The 24457-nt window shown below is 45.2% G+C and overlaps 1 protein-coding gene across 3 annotated transcripts in view; it reads right to left on the bottom strand.

Moving 5' to 3' along the window:
• The window catches only part of SETBP1 (SET binding protein 1), a 264554-nt gene extending 240427 nt beyond the window's left edge, over positions 1–24127 (bottom strand). For all 3 annotated transcript variants that reach the window (XM_054054281.1, XM_054054282.1, XM_054054283.1), the window contains exons 1-2: positions 23902–24127; positions 7329–7989 (exon numbers count right to left, since the gene is read on the bottom strand). In XM_054054281.1, coding sequence (XP_053910256.1) covers positions 7329–7820 — 492 coding nt within the window. In that variant the 5' untranslated portion in view covers positions 7821–7989; positions 23902–24127. The remainder of the gene's footprint in view (positions 1–7328; positions 7990–23901) is intronic.
• Positions 24128–24457: the final 330 nt, after the last annotated feature.

Below are 24457 nucleotides of genomic sequence, written 5' to 3'. Positions count from 1 at the left end.
AAGGAAACAAGGCTAATGTGATCACATTATATCTGTGTATGCAAAAGCACATACCAACTCCTTGCTCGCCTGCCTGTCCCTCTCCTCAACATTTTTTGTATATTTTCACCAATTTTGATCAAATTTCATGGAGGAATATAAATCTTTTAGATTACATATTTAAAAATGTTTTCTTCAACCGGTTCACTGGTAAGAGAAAGGGACTTCTGAGGTGCTCCCAAAGAGCTTTCAGCCATTGAGTTCACTCATCATTAGAAAACAGAGAAGCCACATAAGAGAAAGCGGTCAGAAAACAACTTTCACAAGTTTCAGTGTTCATTGAAAAGTGAAAAAAAAAAAAAAAAAAAGAGAAGCTAAGGGCACCAAATGAAGCCTCCCTTCCCATTCAAATGAACTCAAGACAAGTCCATCATACACTCCCACTGACTATGCAGAGGAACGTAGGCAGTGATAATCCTGGCTGGGAATGAAGCATGTGAAGGATCAGACCTGATCTGAAGGGGCTAGCTGGGTACGTTTGTATGTGAAAAAGAGATTGAAGATGAAAAAGCTGGAGCTAAATCAGAAGGTGTCTGCAGTCAAGCATGCCTGGAAGGAGAGGAGAGGGAGTGCTACATGCAGAAATTGATGCTAGAGGAACATGAGCACGTGCACAAAGGATAGACTCCCCTGTGCATCGCAAAACTTCTGCAAACGAAGACACAGCCTGTGCAGAGGTTTGCAGCTCTCAGTGCAAATGCCAGCGTGTCACGTCTCCAGCACATCTCTGTTAGCCTGGAGGCCACAGTGCTTTCGAAACACAACAAGCATGCACTGACTTGGCCAAGCCTTTATGGGGCTGCTGGGAGCAGCACCCGTCCTGTCTTGCGGTTCAGTCATAGGGATTACAGGACCTCCAGCTGGATCCTCAGCCTCCCTGCACTGATCTGAGTTGCTTCCCCACTAAAAGCCCTGCAGCACTCCCTCAACCCTAAAACTGGCACTGGAGACATCTTGTCACAGTTTGAAAAGAAAGGCACAGCCCAAGCAAACAAGGAAATGTCACAGAAGGCCATCGAAACTTGGCTGTGGGAGTGACTGATGCAAAACAAAACCTGTCCTCAACACGGATGGCCTCCACAAGTCCTGGTCATATGGCAGCTAATCAAATACAGCGATTCTTCCTCACTTGGCACAACGTGTTAGGCAGTAAAAGCCTGCTTAGATTTCCCCAGCCCACCCCTTCACTGCCAGATGTTTGCTTCTTTAAGAAATACTTGACTACATGCAAAAAGAAAGAGTCACGCTTCTCTGGGAACAGACAGTCAGTGAGGGATGCTAATCAGCTGGTTCAGACAGAGCACTGAGATGAAAAAGAAACTCTGCCTTATTCCTGTCACAAGATATCCATGACACGATGCAGGGCGGACAATGTTCCAGTAGGCTTTGGAAAAGGAAGAGTAACACCTGGAATTCAGTCCTTCAGGAGGGTTTAGGACCAGGGACCTAAGAAGATTGAGCTTCCAATCTGGGCGCCACAGGTGCCTTCAAGGACCAAGACAAACCTGGACCAGAGCAATTCTCAGCTCATAGTGAAACAGGTCTCCCAAGATCTGATTTTTTTCCAAAGAAATTAATTTCTACTCTCTTTGTGGGTTTTGTGGTACAAGGGCACCGAACTGCAGCTGTTTCATCTTTGTCTTCCACCAGCTGATAAGAAGAAAAGTTAGCCAAAAAGAAACCCAGAATCAATAACAAAGAGATGAACTTGTGTACGTTTGCACCCATATAATTGTGTAGAAAGATTGTAAAAATGCTAAGGAGCCTTACACCTCTTCGGCAGATCCAAGTTAGTCTCTCAGCTGCTGAAAAGCCAGTTTCACCCTACATGCAACTAGAAGACACCTCACCGTGCCAGCATTTCCAGGGCTTTACCGATATTCCTTCACCTGGACAGAGGATGAGGTCTATACTGATGACATGAGCCTCAGGCACCTGCCACCAGCATCGTTTAGAACAGCTTCAAGGCAAGAGAGGAGACCAAATCAGGACAAAAACAGGCTGAAGGGGCTATGAGGGCTTGGTCCTTCAGAGAGAAGAAAAACAAAGCAGCTGTAAATCAAAGGCTGCCACTTCAAGCAGGTACCACCACAAATGCTTAAGTGCCCTCTCCTCCTTGCTAAGCCACACGCAGCACAGGGAGCAAGCACTTACAGCAAGTCACTGAGCCACGTTTGTGATTGCAAAAGGAAGAGCTGAGTCAGAGGACATCTCACACGGGGATGCCCTTAGCAAAGAGGAATAAGCACGCACTATGAGCAATTGGATGATCATGCAACACAAATCACTGGGGAGAGGAGTCCGGCACAAGAGTAATCCGACAAGAGCTGTGGATGCACATGAGAACCTGAAGGGAAAGTGCAATGTGCAGTCAGAGATGAAAAGAAGGGGGAAGGGGGGAGGGGGTAAAGGGGGGAAGCATTCATGATCTTCTCGAAGAAGGAGATGTGTGAAAGGAAAAGGGCATGAACGAGAGTCCTCAAGGAAAGGCGAACCGCAGGAGAAAGTTGCCTGTGTGGGGCAGAGGGAAGAAAGATGAATTGAATTTCAAGGTTAAAACTTTTAGAACCTCTTCCTGCAGAGAAACAGCAAACAGCTACAGGAACTGAAAGGGAAAAAATGTGTGCAAGAAAATCCAAGGACAGAGTTTCCTCTGACTGCACACAAGGAAGCTTTACTTCCAATTGACTCACTGTTGCTTATCTCTCAGCAATAAAATGCATCCACCCATCGTAAGCTCTCAAAAAAACTCCAGTGTAATAATAATTACAAAAAAAAAAAAAGAGTTCACATCCCCCAAAGCAGGACACTGTGCATATGATGTGAGCTACAAAGCAGCATTGTCAGGCTATGCTTAAAGAAAGAAGTGGAGGGAATGAAGTGTTTGCAGACACAAGGAAATAGACAGGGTAGAAAATGCATGGAAAGGGGTGGGAAATATAAATAAAGCAAAACCAGGGAAATACTCCTCATCTGGGGCTTGTTAAATGCTGTATGACAGGCAGGGAATGCTGATGGGTTGCTTTGTTACATTTAGTGCCATGCTTTCATTCCTGTTCCAGGCCGACAGCATGTTTCCTTATCCAAAGGAGAAGGTACCATTAGTGATGCTGAGGATGCTAGACTCGAGCAGCCCTGCTGCAGGTGGGAGAGCAGCAGCTGTTGGCCTTGCCAACATGCCTGCAGGACATTCTTTGGACTCCTGGCCTTTTTCTTCCCTCCCTTTCTGATCACGCTAAATGAAATTAAGCCATCTGCGAGGTTAGAAGAGATGAGGGTTCAGCCCCCTCCACCCCCAGGCACCGAAGGGTTGAAGTAAGAGCAAACACTTACAGAATCTTCGTGCACTTTCCAATTGCTGCACAGAGAGCCCAAGTTAAAATTCACCTTCTGAGCAGCCCTGGGAAAGGGGTTAGGAAACTACCTTCACTCTTATTTTCAAGAAGTGGAAGCTGATGTAAAACTTGGCATGGTCATGACTTAGAAAAAACCCCCAAAGTTGCCCGGTTGCAGCCAAGCATTGAAGCTGGTAGAATAGAGGTTCCCAGTGCTGATGCTCTCTTACTACCTGCCTCTCTCCTGGCTCCAGGGCATCAGCAACCACACCCAGTGAGATCCTCTCCTGGATTCCCTCCCCTCCCATTAATGATCACATAACATCCCAAAGGTGATTGCTCACATGGAAAAGCAACATGAAGGAAGTATTTAATGTATGTTGCTGTCTTTTAATCTAGCGTAGCAGCTGGAATCAATAGCAAAAAGAAAAAAAAAAAAGTCAGTCCTCGGCTCATGAGTAGCACAGCTCTCCACAGAGTCTCCTTCTAATCACTGCTGCTACCCGGACCACAGCTTTAGAAATCAAGCACTAACCCCTATTGCCTAATTAGCAGAGCAATGGAAAGCTTAGGAAAAGGCATATCTTCTTCCTTCCTAAGTGGCCACAGAATAAATGCTATATCCCAGGTTCACAGCCCCTTTTTACATTGCTGGCATTACCAGTCCTTTGTGTACCCACATGCTGTTACTTAAATTGCTTCCATGTTTTCATTACTTGCCCTCTGTGCTGTGTGTATTGAAACTACTGCAAGAATGCTGAAGTGGTATTTCAAAGAACTGGGGACTACTGAAGATGTGGCTGAAATTATTATGCAACAAAACTAAGTGATTTTTCAAGTCCTGATAGAGTTTACTCCTTCTCAGGTGGAAAGATAAATTCAAGTCCGTGAGGTGCAAGACAACCCATTCCACCCACGGGAGACAAAAGCATGGCATTTGCAGCTTGGGTTATGCTCAGCTTCCATCCCTACGTATGGGCCTGTGGGTCCCAAATATATGCCCTGCATCAACAAACAAGGTGGTAAACTCAAATGATGCTGTTTCCATCCATGAGGGGTATGTGTACCAAAGTCTCCTGGCAAAAATCTGTGGAAGATAGTGGAGTGATGCCAACTGAAGATCTGCCCCATAGGTTTAAATGTGTTGCTCCCTGCGGCTGCTGCCGGTAGCTTCTCTCCCGGAGTTCGGGCAGATGAATGCAAGGAGCAATCAAATAGCCTAACTTTGAAATATCAAACCTGCCAGAACCTTTTAAATGTGACAATCACTTTTTTTTTTTGACCCCTACCTCAGCTCTCGGCGGTTCTGCAAGTAGATGCAGAAACCTGTGTGTTTCTCTCTCCCAGAGAAACCCACGGGCAAACTAGATAGCATCAGCTCCGTTCAAGCTTCAGAACGTTGTTTCCTCCTCTCTTCCCCCAGAAAAACTTCTGTAACTGCCCTAAGACACAAGCATAGGCCGTGAAAACAATCTTGCTGTCAGCGCTGCAACGCTTCTCCCACTGATTTCTGACCCCCTTCTCCTGCAGAGCCTTTCATCACCCCTTGATATGAAGCGTTCGAGACGTTTGCAGCCAAGGCCTGATCCTGCAGCCCACAAGTTAAAGAGGCAATTGTGTGCAAAATCCCTCCGGCTTCAGGGACGCAGGGTATTTATCATTCTGCTGATGCAGTCTGCGGGTCTCCAGGCATCAAGCCCCTTGAGATCACGGCACCAGGGTCCTCCAGATCCCTGCTGGAGACTCCTCTGCCGTGGCCCCAGCTCAGCAGCTGCCATGCGGCAGCCGTTGGGTGTTATGCTAATGGATGCGCCGGTGCAGCAGCCTTCTCTCCATCTGCTGCTCAGAGCATCCACCTGCTGGGTTTTTTTTTTTTTGTTGTTTTGTTTTAATGGCCAGATTAGACCAGTCCTGTCCCAAAGCACTTCCAGTCTATGCATGGGGTGTGAACGCAGCACCAGCCAGCTCGGACCTCACAGCACAAGTGCAAGCTGGATGCAGCTACATCCAGGCCATGATCCACCTCCTTCAGTCTCCTTATCTTGCTGCAATTAAAGTCTCACCCTGAGCATAGACACATTACAAAATGCTTTTTGTTGTTGTAGTTGGGCTTTTTTTGTGCCTAGTTTCCTTATAGTTAGCTTTATTTATTTAACCTTTTTGGATGGCCACATGGAGGAAAGAACGTACATTTCGTACCCATGTGTCTGGGTGATAAACAAAAATGAAAGTTCCAATTTCTAAGCAGTCATATTGTCTACAGTCCACGTATGGTAGGCAGCGGTTTCCAAGTGTTTTTTTTTCTCCCCGCATGACTATAGAGGGATTGTTTATGACACCTTTGCTGTCACTGAGCATGGTCTCACATAACTGCTAGTTCCTCTGAGCCATCTGCAAGTATTCAGGGAAGAAGCAGAGTGGAAATAAGGCACTGCTCAGTACTAAGAAGACAGCCCATCCTTCTCAATAGGCGAGGAAAACCTCTTCTCAGTGTATTACCAGGCCAAACCTCTACTGTGCTAAATGACCTATTTTTGTCATGCACTTAGAGTATGCCATTTAGCACGTTTCTAAGGCGAAAGTCCCCTTGATTTTGATTGTTTAGTTGGTTGTTTTTTGGTTTTTTTTTAAGTTCAGTTTGTAAAAGTAGTATTCTCAGAGTGAGCAATGTTAATCTCCCTGGGCTCCACCTTGAGTCAATGGGAAACGTTGATGCTTCAAAAAGTGATTTAGAGATATCAGACTTTTGGTTCAAGTCAGTCTGCCAAGAAGACTGTCTCCAGGGAGAGCCTTTGGCAATTACCCGCCTCAAGGTTTAAAGTAGCCCTTTGAGCATTCATCAAGTGTATAGAGTGTGGGAGAAGCAGGGACCTCCTGCACAGCAAGGGGTTGAGGCTACAGTAGCAGGAAAGCCACATCATCACACCAAGCTCTAATTAGTGGGTGCCTACATCCTAGATAAATTTTACAGGTTTTGGAGATATTCATCTGTCTTTCATCAAATCTAGGTTCCTGTTCAAACTCATCATAATGTCCATATGTTACTAGAGGAGGCAGAGTTGAAGTATTTGTACTGTGATAAAGCCTCAACCTGACCAAATCTCCTTTGTCAAACACTTAAGACAGAAAACACCACTACACTCAAAATAACATGAGTAGTCCCCAGGTGTCCCTCCTCCCACCAGTACTGCTTAAAACACTTGAAATAAAATTGTTTTGAAGATGAAGTGTAAGGCACATTACTGAAAAATCAAGCCAACAGCAAAAAAAAAAGGGGCTCCTGAAAACAACTCATACAAAGAAAGAATTTTCTCTTTCCCCCTCCCTCTTCCTCTCCTTCACTAAATAATAATTAAAAAAAAAAAAAGAGATCAAATTTTATCCAAACTCAAAGGTACCGAAATTTTCTCTACTGAAGGATATTTCAAGAAAATTATACTCATCTGGAAGAAAATGAGACTTGCAATGGAAGTATTTTCTGAAGCATTACTACAGTGTTGCTAGCACAATGCTGTAATCAAGAATAATGGAGCCCTTTGCTCGGTATATAGGAATGGATTCAATTGTTCACTGTGCACATACCTGTATTTTAAAAATTTAGTCAAAAGCTTTAACTGCCAAAAGGCTCGAGCATTAGTGCTCAGACACAAAGCAGTTTAGAAGTGGTCTCCTTCATTAATCACTCATGTAATGACTAATCTTAACTCTCAATTACCCACAAAAATACAAGAGGCCGAGCTGAACTTTCCAACTTGGTTAGTTCAAGATCAATCCCAAACCATACGTGGCAGTGCAGGATGACACCCACTCTGTATTACATCCTCTACGGCCAAGTGGGGCTTTGCAAAACTTGGAAAAATTATGCCTCAGATGCAAACTGTTCAAACAAGTTTAATCCTACCCTTTCCCTATGCCTTCAGGAGAAAGGGGAAACACGGAAAGAATAGGTCTTACCTTCTTTTTGGAGTGTGATCTGTCCTCCTCTTTAGCCGTTTTGCTATTTTTCCCAGCCCTGGAAAGCTTCTGCTCCCCAGACTGCTTGATGGTGATTTTGATCTCGGGAGGGCAAATATAGTTCTCCAAGTTCTTTGGGGGCTTCTTAGCTCTCTTGGTGGTCTGAATCTTTAGTTTTAAACTCCCCTCCGTGAAGTTAGCCTCCTTGATGGAAAACTCTTGCTCTTCCAGGCCATCTCCTGCCACCCATTTCTCACTGTCTGCATTGGAAGTGGAATCCACATCTCTCCCAGAACCCAACTCATCCTCTTCCTCAGGTTCCAGCCTCTCACCACTCACCGGAATTCCTTTCCCCGAGCCTGACGCAGGCAGCATTGTCTCCCCTGCACAGCCAGAGGCGGGTGGAGGTTTTGCAGAGGTGACAGTGGCTGGCAGAAATTCTGCCTCACCCCCTCTTTGTCGGGAGCTGCCCAAAGTCTCTCTGGGCTCCATAGCAGTATTGCAGCTCCCTGGGATTTACTCAGAGGGAATGGGAGTGTGGAACTCGATGAAGAGAGCAAGAGCAAGTACGATCCCCAGGAACGAATGGTAACTGTCCACTGAATTCAACGTCCTGATTGCCCAGAGGCTGCAAAGAGCTCAGAAGAGACCAAAACTGCCACTGTCAAAAGAAAGGAGAAGAAAAAAAGGAAGTTAGTACAAATACACATATCGAATATCAGTGTGGAGATGACTGAAACGGGGCACATTTGGGCTTCCCCTGCAGTATCTCAAGGCAAAATGGGAATGAAGGCTGGCCAGCATTCCTGAGGGCTGGATCTGGTATAACAAAGCGAGGAACTACAGCCATGTGTATTGCCAGACTGATGAAAATGGATATATAAAAAACCCAATAAAAAGAACGTATAAATACAAACACTTTCAACTCTGGAGTTGGGGGAAAAAAATGAGGGGGTAACCAGCCCTCCACATCCATGGACGTACTCATTATTGCGAAGTGCTTACTGGCACAGGGGGTTTTAAAGAGGAAAAAAAGATAGAGGCAGATGCTTGCCTCAGGATAAACAGTAACCCAGCGATCAAAGGACAGAAAACACGTAGTTGCCCTGTGAATGAGGCAGAAGTTTCAGACCCCATGTTGCCCCACTCTCCAAGCAAGAGAGAGATTCCCTTGTCTGCTAGCTATTCTGACTGTGCTTTGGACAAATTATTCAGTACATGTTGGGCCAAGCACACACCTCCTCCAACCCAAGATGCTCCCTGGGATGCCGAAAGCGCAGGATAATCCACTTGGGTCTTTTGCAAGACCACATGAAGGACCTGAGTGTTGAAGTTGATGGAGGAAAAAAAATGTCAATGTTTTCCAGAGTTCCCCAATGTTTTCCTTGGGTATCAGGTCCACCCTGCAGCAAAGGCTTCAGCTGATAGAAGCAATGACTGTGCTCTCATCCTTTCAAATATGGGCTTTCATATTTGAACAGAGCACTTCACAGACTGAGCGCTTCAAGATGGTGGTACCCACAGTCAGTACCTTAGGAAGTCTTGGTTAAAGTTAGTAGGAGAAGCTGCGAGTGGTCAGCTGGGGCAAAAGATATACCACTCGATATATCTCGACTAAGCATTTGACTGAAAAAAAAAAAAAATTAAAAAAGAGACCCCAAACAGAAAAAAAAAACCATGTAGGGTGTTTTAAAAGGTGTTGATATTCTTTTATACATCTCTCCTGAAACTTCCCATACTGACATCCCCCTGCCATGGTAAACCAGCTTAGGCTAAACAATTAATAGAAGAGCATCTCAGAGAGAAGCAAAGATATCTTCTGCTACTTTAGCAGAAACAGCTCCCTGGTGGGTCAGAGGAGTATCACTCCTGATATACAGAGAAGGAAACAAGAAGGGCACTGCCAAGAGTAGGAGCCGGGGGTGCAGACCTACTCTTTCAGCAGCAGCGCCTTGCTAGATTAGCTCTGCTGCACTGCCAAACTCCACCCATGGCAGGCAAGATCTGAGTACAGCCAGGGATTTCCCAGGCCATTCTTAGCAGCAATAAACTATGAAGGAGTAACAAAGAAGATGGTAGTACCCATCAACAAATCATAATAGCATTGTCAGCATAAACTCTTCTACTTTAAAGCACAGCTCATCAAGAAAAATCACATGCCTTTGTTTTTGCTTTATAAAAATACCATGCATGAGCTTAAAATTCAGAAAGAAAAAAAGAATTAAAACCAAGCACCTTTTATTAGTTATAGAACCACATTTCCACTGGAGTTTGGCCATGGGTCACTTAGCTGACCCGGCACATATGGCTACTAATGGAAAATCCTAAGCATCCTAGAGCTCCAGGAAATCACTGGGTGACCTCCATCCAGGTCCCAGGCAATGCAAATGCCAAAAGGTGACAGCCCAAGAACTTAAAAACAAAACAAAACAAAACAAAACAAAAAAAGCTAACATGAAGCATGAACTGCAACTGCCATCTGGCCTTAGTGGTGATTTTTTTAGCTTAGAGTAGATAGAAGTACATCGTAAAAACCCTTATGCTTAAGTTGCACATCTTCTGGCAAGAGCAAAGAGATCCAGTTCCAAGAGCTGTTGCCGCTGATCCCATTTAAGGTGCTCTTGAAGAACTAACAGACCAAGGTCTCCTGTACACCTGCTTTGACTCACCCTGCAGTCAGCAATTCTCTCCATTTCACCACCTGTGAAACAAGGATAACGCTTACCTCATTCAAACCCATTGTAGTGTGGATTAGTTAAAACCCTTACATAGTTTTGAACCCAAGTGTTTACCATGTGGTAGTCATTAATTACTAATGCAATTAGTACATTAAAGCCACCCAGTTGCAAGGAGCTGCTCCACCTAATTGATCAACCTTGCCCTTTGTCTTTCCTTTGTGCCTATGGAGGTGATGGGAGTCAGAGCTACCTTCCTCATCTGACTAGTCCAATCAAAATAAGGCTATCCTATTTATATTTGATTTCTTATTGTTAATCTCCTTGGAGAGGGACGCAATGTACACATACTCCTGGGCTGCAACACAAACACAAGGTGGTAAAAGCTTGGTGGTGCAGCATTCCAGGGAGTTATTGCTCTGGTATGCATGCATGTACAATGGGCACTCTGTGCTGGCCTCCGCCTACAGGCTTTTAACCTCTCTTGCTGCTGGTAAAAAAGAGCAAGCTTCTGGCAGACAGCACCGAGCTCAGCAGGCAAGGCAGTAGGATGAGCCTGCAGCCACCAGGGGTGCAGGGAAGGGACCACAGCCAGCAGCATAACACACCAATCCCCTTGGGACCTTTTACTGAACGGCAGCTGAAGTAAACTCGTATCTCTGAGCTGGGAAGGGTCTTTAAGAGTTTGAATCACTGGATAATGTTTTATGGAGGGTGAATAAAAAGTCAGCTGTCTGCTCCAAAATCTGGTTGTGGGTCTTAGACCCAGGTTCTGAGGCATGATGCCTAAACACCCATCCCTGCTGGGCACTGTGCCTCCAGGTCACTACAAACAAGCAACAGATGAATAAAGTCATAGCGTTACACTAATGCCAGGTGAGTTCACGCTAAATCCACCTTAAAATCCCACTTAAAAATATTAGCCTTCTGTTCTGGTGAAAGCCTGCAGATGATGATATCACCAGACCCGCAGGTAGCAACAAATAACTCTGCACTCAAACGCCAAGCAGAATTAACTGGGTCATTGTTTTAGGTATCTCCTTACTCTCCTCCAGGGTTAATAGTTAAATGACTTGGATGCAGGGACATTATACTCGTCTTTCTTGTTTGGGCAGGCTACCTGTGCTTTGGCTAATTAGGAAACCTCACTTGAGGCTTCTAAACGTGTAACCTTTTTTGGAAACATCTCCATCTTCCCTCTCCAGGCTGCCTTTGAGCAGAAGCACCGAAGGGACAACGATGAACACATCCTCCAGCAGATCCTCTGTTTTAGCTGGCAATGTGCAGATCCAGAAATCTGGTGGATTTTTCCAAGATTCCTAGATCTTGTTTTAAACACAGAAATGGAGGCTGTCTGTATTTTTAAGTGCTCACCCAAACTTCTCTTCCAGACCTTTGAGGCTCACTAGCATCAGGTCTCATTCAACAAGCAGCTACAGGGGTGTTTTACCATCTGAATTAAGCTCCCAAAGGGAAATATTACTACTAGCAGGCTTCCTGCAGTCGATTTAAATTTGAGGAGGGTAATTCACAGGTGAATGACAACAGATTTCACAGAAGTTGGCGTTAGCTCTTAATTCAGGAGAGATTCATTATTCCTCTGATAAGTACTGGGAAAAAAAAATCAAATGCCTGCCTGCTCAGCCTTGTTATGGCTGCTCACATGTCTTTTATCAGCTCCTCTGAGCACCTCACACTCAATTCCGGAGACCAAGGCCTGAAGTACAAGACCTCCCTTTGGATCGTACTAAATGCATCCCGTTAAGGGCTCTAAGTATGCTCCTTTCTCCAGCCTCAGGCAGCTACTCAAGTAGTCAGATGCCACAGCTATAAAGTGATTAAAGTGAAAATTTGCAGATAAACGCAAAGGTGAGATCCCAAAACAAAGGGGAGAAATCCACCTGTTTAGGATTCTCCATGAAGTGAAAGTGGACATAATGCTTGGCATGGCTTTCGCCCTAAGCTTAGGAACAGCCACATTAGTAGCAGGCAAACCTTGACTAAACCAACCCGAGCAAACCAGGTTCAGCTGCCAACTGTATGCACTGCAGCTTTGATTTGTTCAAGCACCAGGAGCACCAGAAGAGAGCTCGTGGCAATATTAAGCGGTACTGCCCAATTCCCACAGTGCAGTATTCCCAGCCATGGCTGTAACTACTGAGACTGCTTTTGTTTTATCCACAGAATCCAGAATACCTTAAGATGAAGTAGAAAAAAAAGGTAATCTATTGAGCAGCTTCAAGTAAGGGCAAACTGAGGCACGAGTCTGAGAGTGTCATAGTGAGCATGAAGTGGAGCCAACATCTTCTTGAACCTCACCATCTACCATCTTGCCTTTGCATCTCACATTCTGTTGTATGACATACCCTAATCCCTGCAAAACATCAGAAATCCTGGAAGCCTTTTTTACACTCCATCTTTTTAAAACCATTCACCACAAAGCACTGGAGACTACACAGCAATACTTATTGATGAGGTATCACCTTTCACTCCAGAGTCCTGGGTTGGTTCCTTGATTATATATGCCACCACTGAAATGCATCTGCCTCTGAGGCAGAGGCTGAGGGACAACCCACATTATTCCCAAGGGAAAGTTTTGGTCAGAAACCTGCTTTTACGAGAAGTGTCAGTGAAACTTCATGATCTATCACGGGACACAAAAACTCAACGGCCTGGCATGCAGCAAGCTGCACTGAACTTGGTTAACCCATATTACACACAAAAAAATTCAAACAAAAAAAACCCCGAACAAACCAACCAAATGCAACCCAACCCAACCTATTTCTTCATTATTCCTTAACAAAAAAAGCCCTAGGAATTTCAAGTATGGTTGCAGTCCTGATCCATGCAATGCCAGATCACCAGCAGCACCACTTTTATGCAGATGGAGAACGGGCATCTGATCACACTTCTATTGAATGGATCAGAACACACAAGCCTTTCTTCATAACAACTTAAGAGCAGTTCCACAGGACGGTTAAAACTTGTGAGCCATAAAGACAGTGTGATACAAACAAGATAAATAGTATGACACAGTACCAAGTCTGCTGGGATAAAATGAAGTCACTGCTTTTTTTTTTTTTTTTAGCAAATTTGAACCATGAGGCTGAGTTTATACTTTTTTTCATCTCCCTTGTGTCAACCAAGGCAGAAATGAGGCAGAAGAACTTCTCCTTCAAGCAAAGCAAATGAATGTCACCTCTTAATAAAGAACCAGACATGGCCTGGTGACGTCCAAATCCTGCCCTAGGTGACCCTGTGCTGAGCAGCATGATGGACAATCTCCAGAGATCTTTCTAACCCCAGACATTTTGTTGGCTTTTAGTCTCTATGTCCAGTACAGGGAAAACTGGTCACTCTGCTGCATGACATTTTAAGTACACTGCTGAAATTCCCACCTATAAAATATACCCAGATACAAGCACATATAAAATGAATCTGAGTATACAACAGATACCGTATGAGATCCTCAGCTGAAAAGAACAGTCATGAGTGAGATGACCATTGTGAATACCTGTAATCCACACATTATCTATTAACTAACTAATTAGCTAACCATGGCTTGTGATTCTTTGATAGGGTGAGTTAGAAGCACTAGGAGTTACGCAGAAGAGAGGTGGTTCCTCTCTGTATGGTCCTCTTGTCCCGAACACTTCTTTTGTTCCAGTCCTTCCATCTCTGTGCTGATTTTGCATGGATTGTGTAAGGACTTTCTCTGAAGGGAAGGGATACAAGCTCTGCTGGGTGATCCACATGAAGACAAGGATCAAAGATTAATGGCAGTCACCAGAACAACAGCAGAATGTACTCTTCACTCATTTCCACTGCATTGCCCTGAATCTGAGTGCTACCAAGCCTCTGCATCCCCATCGTCATGGCTGAGTAATACTGAAAGGTGACTCTGCCTTGGCATACCCAAACCCGGCAAAGCCAGCCAGGAAAAGCCACACTGGAGGGCAAAAGGCAAGATAACCTGAAGATGTCTCGCAGCCAGATGAGACTGCAAGCATTCCCCCAAGATAAAGAGACAGAAATAAATGAGAACACAAGCATATCCATAATTATAGAGACATGTAAGTGTGCACAATACACACGTGTGTATCCATCTTGTGAAGACAGACACATTAAGAGTAGATTATGGAATTATATTTGACTCCATAATTAGGTTTGAGACTCCATAATTAGATCAGATAGTCACCTTTCTATGTAAGTAACTAACTATCATACAGCGCTGAAGGGAGGGCCAACTGAATGATTAAACAACTGACACAGCCATAAATCACAAGGCCCATCAAAGCAATACTGCCCAAGGTACAGCTGTGGCAACAGCCAGCACAGCAAAGCACCCATCTGTGGTAGGAGGAGAGATGCCCATTATGTTGCCCAAGGACTTTTACAAGCTTCTGCCTGAAAACTGTGCCGAGGTGTTGTAAATCTGCTCGCTCACAACCCAAAGCTCTATCTGGGTGTCAGGGAGCCGAGTATGATCTTCAGAGGTGTAAACACCTCCTGGTGCCGACTTCTGGTCTTTAAAGGATGAGGTTCACTCCACTTCTGCCCTCTGAGACAAACGCAGCTGCAGGACTGTTCTAAGTTGGGCTCGGTTCAGTGGATTTACATCTCTGATTCAAAGAATAGTGTTTGAGCCTAATGACATCATGTGTGTGATTTTTACCCATCACTTTTGTGAAGACTAGGCCCCCAGGACACTAGAAAACAGAAAGAGATGTCAGCTGTGTTCCAGCTCATTATAATACAAAGAGCAGAGCCAGGATATTTGCCTATGTCAAGTCAACATCATATTGCTAAGCTCCATTGCCAAGCATCATCACTCTTGGCGTGATATACAGTGAAAGGTGACTTTTGAGATGATCCAAGAGAGTACTCTGAACACTCTGTTGGGTGCAGCAGTATGCACCACTGCAAGGGTAAAAGATATTCCATTAACAACAGCCATAAAGCTTTGAGGAAAATTGTCAATATGTATGAGAAGGAGACTTCAAACGCTTACCCCGTTCTAGCTAGCTCTTTCCAAGTGCGCTATCCTGGAAGTAGCCACTCCAGGCTACAAAAGGGAAGTTTTATAGGTATTTAGGGAAAGGTTATTGGCACAGAGACCAGCCACAGAGAGCAAAAGCCACCACAATTCCATCATCTGTGTTACCAAACTTTCCTAGATCGACTTTGCTCTTGGAGAGCTGCCATCAGTCACACCAGCCTCCTTCTAACACTGCCATGTGTAGGGCAAAAATGCCTCCTTCTCCCCCTGATCAAATATTTCCCCCTGCGCCCTGAAATATGTGGAAAATGATGTATCCACATAAATCATTAATGAGAGGTGGTTTGGTTTTTTTTATTTACTGCTGCTGCCACGGGACTCCTTCACCCATTTCCCTCCCCCCTTCCATTACTTCATTTTTGCTTGCCTAAGTGCCAAATACACCAGATTTTTGGGAAAAAAAAAACCCAACAACAACAAACAACCAACAAATAAATATATAAAATAAAGGAACACATCTGATAGGGAACACACTAGATCTGGGCTCAGCGTCCATTCCTCAGAGCCATAAGTGATGGCACAATGAGGAATAAAAAGGATTCGGTCCAGGATCTATCTCATGCCTAGTCTAGAGGCCATAGAATCATCCCACATTACACAATCCTGCATGCTTCAAATGGGATTAGGAATAAAAAAGGTTGGATTTTGTCCATGCAGGGCTGCACTGTGTGTTTCCATGCTGAGTAAGCAATAGTGTCTTGCTTGGTGTTGTATAAAGTACCAAGCATCGCCAGCATCCAGGAAGCACTGTGGGAAAACACGGCATACAAAGGGCAAGCAAGGAAAAAAAGCAATAATTTGGACTTTTTAGAGAAAGACATTGAGACTACTTTGCCTTCTAGAATGCATCAGTCCTTCAGCTTTGAGGATAAGCTGTCTGGGTCAGCAAAACAAGAAATTCCCTTAAAGTTTCATGGACTGTAGAACAAAACGTAGGAGGAAAAACAGGTGGATGCGGCTGTATATGCACAGGGCAAAGAGCAGCCCACTATGACAGGGTAGTGACGTGAAGAGGTACAAACTTTAGTTGCAAGCATGCCGGTGGGAAGACTTGAGGCCAGGCATAAAAGCAAGGTAATTGACAGCAGCTATGTGCAAACGAAAGGATTAGCTTCACCTCTAACAATGGTTGAAGAGGAAGCAGTTACAGAAGTGCAGGGAAAAGTTGAGTCAGATGGAAGATAAGAGCCTGCTGAGTGCCTGCGCAACCGAAAGGTCTCTCCTGCTGAACTGTTCCACTGTGCTCTTTGTGCGGTATTGCACATATTGGAGACTTTCTGAGGTAGTGAACACGATTGGGAGCACCAGATTCACAATTCAAATCTGTTCACTCAGGAACAGGACTCTGGGTTGTTATTGCCTTGCAATGCCGCTGATTTCAAGAAAATGTTAAAAGTTGGGGTGGGGTCAGAATTTGGCGGAATCCAAGGTCAGGTCAGTCATGGGTGCCTCTCTCTTCATTGATGATCTATGGATCTCTGTCTCCTGAGTCCTTCACCTAGGTCTCAATCAAGCCAAGTCTGGTCTGCAGGCTCTGATGGGTCAAGAGATCCATGAACAGAGTCACACCACACCACTGGTCCCCATCTGAAGATGGAAGCAGGTTTGAATAAGCCCCTAGTTCCTACCTAGGCCCACACTGCATCTTATTGTTATTTTAATTGTTCCTCACACTACTTTTTTTCAGAGGTTTTCCCTTTAAGGGCCCTGGGAGGTCTGTCCACTGAGCTAAGCCAGAAGAATGTTCTGCCCTAAAAGCTGCACTTAAAAAACAGTGTGTTTCCAAAGCAAATGTGTCTTCAGCTCTAATAAAAGAGTGGAGAAACGGACTTATTTTTCTATGACTACCTCCTATGACACAGAACTATAATCTAATGTAGCCAACACCGAATGCCACTTATGTCAGTTGTCCACCATGATTTGTAGGGGCAGCACCTTTCTGTGTAAGTCACAAGACTAAACCATCTCCATTGACTTTGGGATGCTTACAATGACACTTTAAATTTGTCATGGCACCAGAAACCATGACCTCCATTTTTTTGCCTCATTCACATGCCAAAAGAAGACAGAGGCCTTCAGCAAGTCCTCTGTTTATATCCATTTATCGGCTCAAAGTCCAGCAGGTTAGAGTGCTGCCCGGTTTAAAAGCCTGTGGTTAGAATAATTTAAACGGGAAAAGTGTTTCCTCTTCTTCTACCATTCTCATTTTTTTCTGAATAAATAGAAAAAAAAAAAGTGGAACAACTGACAGCTGGAGAGAATTTACTTAACCTTTCAGGAAGAGAATTGTTATCAAGCAAATAGAAAGCATGACATTTTTCAACCCATTAGTTGAAGGTTTATGGAAGTTACAAGCAAGTGAATATATGGGTTAATATTTTAAACTGGTTTGCAATCTTAGGAACAATGAACATGTATAATAACACTTTGCCCAGATGCCTGCTATAGTACTTAACATGTACACAGTCCTGTTGGAACACTTACTAAACTCCCCCAGTTAAGCTTCATGTCTCTGATCCCTTCTGAAAAAGAACTGAAGAACTCAGCAAAGAATTATTCCCCTGTGCAGAATTCTATTGAATCCCCATTACAGAGCTCCATAGGAAGGCTTTAGAGAGAGAAGGGGAAAAAAAAAGGAAAAAAAAAAGAAAGAAAGAGAAAAGAATTACAGGAAGGATTTCCTTGTCTAGCAAACTAATATGATTTCAGAGGAATTTTGCTGGAAGCCCCATTGCATTCTCCAAAGCTGAAAAATTAGCAAGTGTCAAGGAGAGATAGGTATGGATCACAGGACCGCTCCAGAATACACCAAGTTTGGAAACATATAGGGAAGTCAGGCCACTGTCCAAGTCTTAGAAATCACATCAGTAGGATATTCAGGATATGTGGCTTCACATGGAGGATAGGCATGCTTGTAACGCCTTGCAGTTTGACCTCTGGTTTGAGTATCATCATTCTCTCCTGGCCATTTCAAACCCAACTTCTCCATCTTCTAAAACACCGGGACAGAAACAGAATGATTCATTGTATACATATATATCTCTAAGTTTTAAAGGTTAAGTAAAACAAAAATTTCAAAGTAACATGAAACCTCAGGCTTCTGATCTTTAACCCACCTCTAATTTTGAGGTATTTAAGTGAGTCCTAGGTTACCCCATGCTTGCCTTCCACACATTCTTCTGAATAGCTTTCCAAAGCACGGTTACAGGAGATACCATATTACAGTAGAAGAAACTTTGCTCTCATCGCTGCCAAATTCATAGAGACCTACACTGCTCAGAACTGCACAACAATCCTTACAGAAACAGAAATTCACTCCTTCAGGGGTAGTGAGAAGCTAAATAAGTCACCTGGCAACAGCATTTAGCCACAACCCCAGCACGCCACTCTTCCAGGCGTTCGCATCCCAATCTATCTCACACTGCAGAACCAAGCCGTGGGCCACACTGTGCTCTGATAGTCACCAGGATATGCCAGAGTCTTGCCACCACCTCCTACTCGCAATTTTGCATAGGAATTGGTGTCCTCTTGCATAGCTTTTCCACACATTGAGTTTGCTTTTGAAGAAGTCTGTCAACCCCTACAAGAGGAAGTTAATTCAGACCCATCCTCATCACCTGCACAATCCCTTTTTTTCCTGCAAGCCCCCTGTGTCTGATGGACACATACACAAGCCTCATCGCCATCCCCACTCATGAGCAAGAGTAAACCTAACCCTGATTTTGATCTGTGAGCAATAGGTATTTCCAGAGTACTTCTCTGTTTTGTCGCCTGTTCTTCAGCCCCATCACTTTCCTTTTCATACCCAAAGCCAACAGGGTCATCATCAATGGAGCATGGATTTGGTGGGCAGACAGCTGGTGCAGTATCATAGAGACACAGAGGCCTTCGACTCTGCAAATATCACCAGATAAACTTGAAAGTAAACTAGAGCCGTAAAGATCATAATCAAGCCTGGACCAAATCTTCCCAAACTTCGAGGTGTTTGAGGTCCACAGTTTCAGATTGGCCTTATAGAGAGGTGAATAACCTAAGAACCCTTTGAAAATTTCTATTTCATAAAAGACAACAAAAGCCTAAATGAAATAATATCAGAAGATTGCTTTTCATATCCAGCCACCCCACAGCTTACAGTAAAAGCTCATCATTGTGTTTGGGCAATTTGTGCTGCAAAGTAAATCCAACTCCAAAAGAGCAAAATAGCCCCTAACTCTTCTCCCTCTCAAGAGCTGATAAACAGAAATTATCACCCCCTACTTCTTTCAGACATTTCCTCAGCTCTGAAAGACAAGCTGCATTATTCTCTGACTGCTTTTATCCTATTTAAGAAATGATTTTTCCTTCTTTTTTTCTTTTACCCCTGCCTGTTTATCACCTGTCGCTTTGCTCTCCCAGTTAAACGTGAATGGCAGAATCCAGGTGCCTGATGGGGAACTGCACTTGTTCCTAGCAACCAGGTAGTCTCTAAGCAGGTCCAAATACTCAACAAACTTACGAAGACAAATCAAGAGAAACCTTCACATAGGGATAAGTTAAAAAAAACCCATCTCTAAGGGTTTGAGTGCACCTCAGAAGCAACTATGCTAACAACGTGTGCTCGCAACCTGATTTCATGCCCGCATCAGAATACAAAGCAGTCCCAACCTCAAAAGTTTGGAAAGCGTTTTCAGTTCTGACAGTCCCCCTAGGCTAAAACCTGGAGTTGAGGGGTTTTAAAGCCCATCTTTAATCAAGATGACAATTTCCTAACAGGATGAGTCATTTTATTTCCTCAACAATAATAGCGGGAAAGGGAACTCTTTTCTTTTTTATCAAGTTGGAAAGAGAGAAAGTAACAAGAACAGAACCTATAATAGCAGTTAAACCAGTCCCAGTAGAAACCGCAAGCCCTGCAGCAAAACGCTAGGAACCTTCTCTGCTGAAGTTCTCCCACAGACTTTCTTCCTAGGCTTTGGATTGGCTCTAAACATTGGATCATTGCTGCTCTAAAAGTGCCTGGACTTCCCAACAACAAGGTTAGATTTTGCCATGGGATTCATCTGGCCTTCTTTCTTCTATTTTGTGCACAGATCTCATGCCCTTCTCTCATCATCAAATGCATGCTTAATGACAGCACTTAACACTCTCAAAACTCTGCATGCCTGCATGTTATGGTAGGCAAAAAAGATATGCTGAGCTTTCTGAATATTGCTTAAATTCTATTCGATTTGCCTTACCATAGGCTGTGTCTCATGGAGCGCATTTTGGCAGTTATTAATGCCGCCTTTCAGCATCGTTGCAGACCCACAGATCACGGATAAACCAGAGATGGGTAGTTAACAGGGAGCAAGAAGGAATGCCTAGGCATACGGTTAAACAAATCAGTCATCAATTCACTGGGAAAGCTTTCATTTCCATCACAGCGATCTGTTGGATCCCAGAACTGTTTTTACGTGGTTCATTAGACAATAGCCTTTCCTGCTACTAGTTGGGTCAAGAGTCAAAATTGCTGTGTAATTGCAAGTCTCCATGCACAAGGCCAGAGTTTTTCAGTCCTGGAGGGTGTTGTCCAAAGGGGAAAGAAAACAGAAGGGAAAGATTATGTGTGAGCAATTGAGCCCTACTGAGAGGGCAAAAAAAGTCACTGAAACTGGGATTAGCCAAATCTTGTAATGGAAAACAAGAGTCCTGTTGGTAAGCTGGCACTTACACCCAAGCGATGTGTGTCCTGGGGAAAAGGAGCTCAAAGGATGGTTCAAAACAGACCAGAAGAGAAGATTAAGCAGCATCCGAGCCAAAAAGTGATGGCTGGACCCTTCAAAGCATTTAACTTCTTGAGTTAATTAAGCACGTGGCAATAGCAGTTATTAAAAGAAAAGAACAGTTCCCAGCTTAATCAAAGTATATTATTGGAAATGATACTGAGGAACCTCTGTAGAGAAATCCTGTAAATATCAACTCAAGATAAATAGCTCTGTTATGATTATTATTAATAATAAATCATGGCCACTGTTTCTTTTGTTTGCCAACAGGCAGCATAGTTTATGGCTCTGCTCAAACCTAGCACACCATTTTATTACGTTTCAGAGAGTGCATCCTCCTAAAATGATAATGTGTTAATAATCTATGCTGGGCTTTTTGGCAGGAACCAAGGAGCTCAAACAACTTGAAATAACATCAGCAAAAAATTATTTATTCCCCATCCCTAGCTGCAGAGAAAACAGAGGTTTTCTTGGCTCAGTTACTTCTCAATAGATTTCTGGTTTCAATTAAAACTTTGAGTCTGAGAAGTTTAAAAAAAAAAAAAAAAAAGCCAAAGCAAATAGGAGTTGGAAGAGAAGTCTCCATTCACTGAGTGTTTCTGCTTTCTTTTTTTTTTTTTTTTTACCCCCTGCTTCTACATAACCCTTCCAAACCAAGAGCAGAGATTAAAGTACAACTATATTGTTTGGAGGGTGTTTTTTTTTTTTTTTTGTTTTGTTTTGTTTTTTTCTCCTTTTGGTTAAAAATCAAACAGAGATGAAAAAAAAGTTTCTCCTTTGGGTGGAAGTAGGTTCGGACTGAGAGCAGTAGTCTCAGTGAGAGCTGAGGAGGCACAGGAAGGTGTGCCTGAAGTAGCCACTCGCACGTTTTCCCTGATAGGCATTTTTTTTCTCACATCCACGACAAGAGGTTCTAGGCACTTGTTTCCTCAGGTCTGCCCTACCGCTGCCTAATGTTAGGTGGGAAATTATATCACCGCTGCAGCCTGCACCGAGTTAGTCGTGGCTGCAGAGGGGCTGTCGGAGCAGTAATCGTTCCCCTTTGGGCCCGTGATATTCCACGCGGTGTTCAGATTTGCCATCAGCCCTTTACCCCCGAAACCCTCCCCGTCAATACCACACGGATCGCATTCCTTCCCCTGACAGCAGAGGACTATCGGGCTCAGCGCTGCGCATCCTTTGCATGCGGACTGACCGACATCGAAGGCAACACAGAGGGACACCCCCCCACCCCCCCCCCCTCCCCAAACCCCGGCAGAGCCCCTGCAGACCCTCGGCTAATGAAACACCTCCGTTAGAGGGGGAGAAGCCCTGCCTGGCTCCCACCACCCACCTCTCGGCTGCATTTGCTTGTGTCGGACTCCTCCCAGCGCCCAGCCCGGCTGCAGAGCCATCTCCCCACGCACCCCCCGGGCTCACACTCCTCCTCTTTCTCCGCAGGGAAGTCCCCCGCATCTCCCCTCGCAAGACCGCCGCGGGGAGGGGGTCCTGCCCTCCGGGGGGGTGCTGGTTCCAGCCCTGCCTCCCCAACCCCGAAGGCTCCTCGGGTCCCTCTCCCGGCGGCGAGATGCCCTTCGAGCATCAGGCGTCAGGCTGGAGATTATCAGTGCCGTTTATTTGAAGCGGAAACGAATCGGAAATCCTTCTCTCAACTGCCTTTTTAGACACACGAATACACGCAGGCAGGGGCAGGGGAGCGCCGGTTCCCGGTGGGATGCGCGCACGCACCGGGAAAGAAAGGCTCCGGGGGGGGGGACGGGGGGGACCCGATCTCCCCCATCGGGAAAGACCCAGGGGCGAGGAAGGGGGTGTGAGTGTGTGTGAGTGTGCAAGGAGGTGCGAGAGCAGGGCTGGAGTTGACAATAGCCGCCCGAGGCTGCAGCCTGCGCTCTGCTCACCCCACACACACACACAAACATCCCCCTCTCCCGTAAGAGCGCAGAGATTCGAACCGCCTATAGCCCGAACTCCCTTTTACACCCGGGTGGGGATGGAGAGGGGCCATCGGGGTCCCGGGGGCGGCAATCACCGGCTTATTAATAATCATTAATAACGCGCCTGGCTTTGCCACTGAACGGGGGGGAGCGGGGAGGGTGGCACTGGGGTGTCCCGCATCGCTAATTACTCCCCACCTTCCTCCACCGCCCCAACACTTCTTTTCCTCCTGCAAATCGCCTCTTTTCGGGGCTGCGTGTCCTTTTCAATGTCAAAAGAGGAGCGGGGGGGGGCAAAAAAATAGAGCCGCACACACACACACACATACACACACCCCTTCCCCTTCTACCTCCTTCTTCGCCCCCATCTCTCAGCGCCCCCCAAGAACCGCTGAGACACACACACACACGGATATACACACACACACAGACACACTCACACACACACAGAGACACACAAAAAATCCCCATAAGGTTACAATGTTGCTCTCTAGCTCCACTTAACCTGCAATTTACGAAGCGGGAGGGGGGGTGTCTCTCTTACACCCCCCCCCCCCCCCCAATCTCCTTTCCACACTCACCGCACATGCCACCTACCCCCCCCCCCGGGCACCAACATGCGGGGTGACCAAAAAGGGATGGGGGGGGGGGGGGGGGGAAGGCAAGGAGAGGGGTAAATACGTTATGCAAACTCCTAAAAATTATTTGCAAACCCTTTCCCAGCAGCACGGTTTTGCACACACACGTGCCCCCCCCCCCCATCTCGCCCCCCACACACACCCCACATACACACACCCCCCCCCCCCCAACCACAAAGCACGGGGTGGGAAGGGGTCGGAGGGGGAGAGGACGACTCGCATGCATTGCACTGCAGAGAAATATTTGCCCCCCACCCCCCAATAAATAAAGCCCTTTCCGCGCCAATGCAAAGTCACAACAGGAAAATAAATAAATAAATAAATAAATATTATTAAAAAAAGACTGCATTAACTTTTGCATGCAAAGGTGAAGGGGGGGGTGGGGGGGAGAAGAAAAAAAGAGAGAAGGGTAAGACCCTCCCGCAATCCCGATCATCAAGACAGACCTTTCCTCGATGGCTCAGGATTTTTTTTTGTTGCCTTATTTTTTTTTTTTTCTCCCTTTTTTTTTTTTTTTTTTACTAACCCATATCCCCAAAACGGCAGCGGGGTCTTCTTCGAAGCTTCCTCTTCTTCTTCTTCTTCTTCTTCTTTCTTTCTTTCTTCTTCTTCCTCCTCCTCCTCCTCTTCCCTCGGATTCCACCCCGTTCTTCTCTTTTAGATCCCGGTTCCAATCCCTCGCCACAGCCCCCAAAGGTGCTTTTGCTTGTGTTGCGGCAAACCCATGGCGGTGTTCATCTGTCAGATTAGGGGAGCGCACGACCGCGCAGCACACGCAGAGCCGAGAGGGAGGAGGGCGGGGGGAGGAGGGAAGGCACCCGGGGAGAGGGAGATGGACGGACAGACAGACGGACCGACGGTTCGACAGATAGATGATAGATAGATAAATAGAGCGAGATAGAGCGAGAAAGGGGGGAAAATGGCGTCTTGAAAGCCGGAATCCCGGAGTAAATCAAATTAACACGCAACACCCAGAGCAGTCCCGGCTAATTTTAGCAGGATCCAAAATAAAAATGAAAAGGAAAAAGAAAAAAAAAAAAGAAAAAGGGGGGGTGAGGGGGTGGGAAGGAGGAGAAGAAGGA

Source organism: Cuculus canorus, chromosome Z, assembly GCF_017976375.1.
Source record: "Cuculus canorus isolate bCucCan1 chromosome Z, bCucCan1.pri, whole genome shotgun sequence".
NCBI lineage: Eukaryota > Metazoa > Chordata > Aves > Cuculiformes > Cuculidae > Cuculus > Cuculus canorus.
The sequence above is the reverse complement of the archived record's forward strand: the minus strand, read 5'-3'. Positions and strand labels throughout refer to the sequence as shown.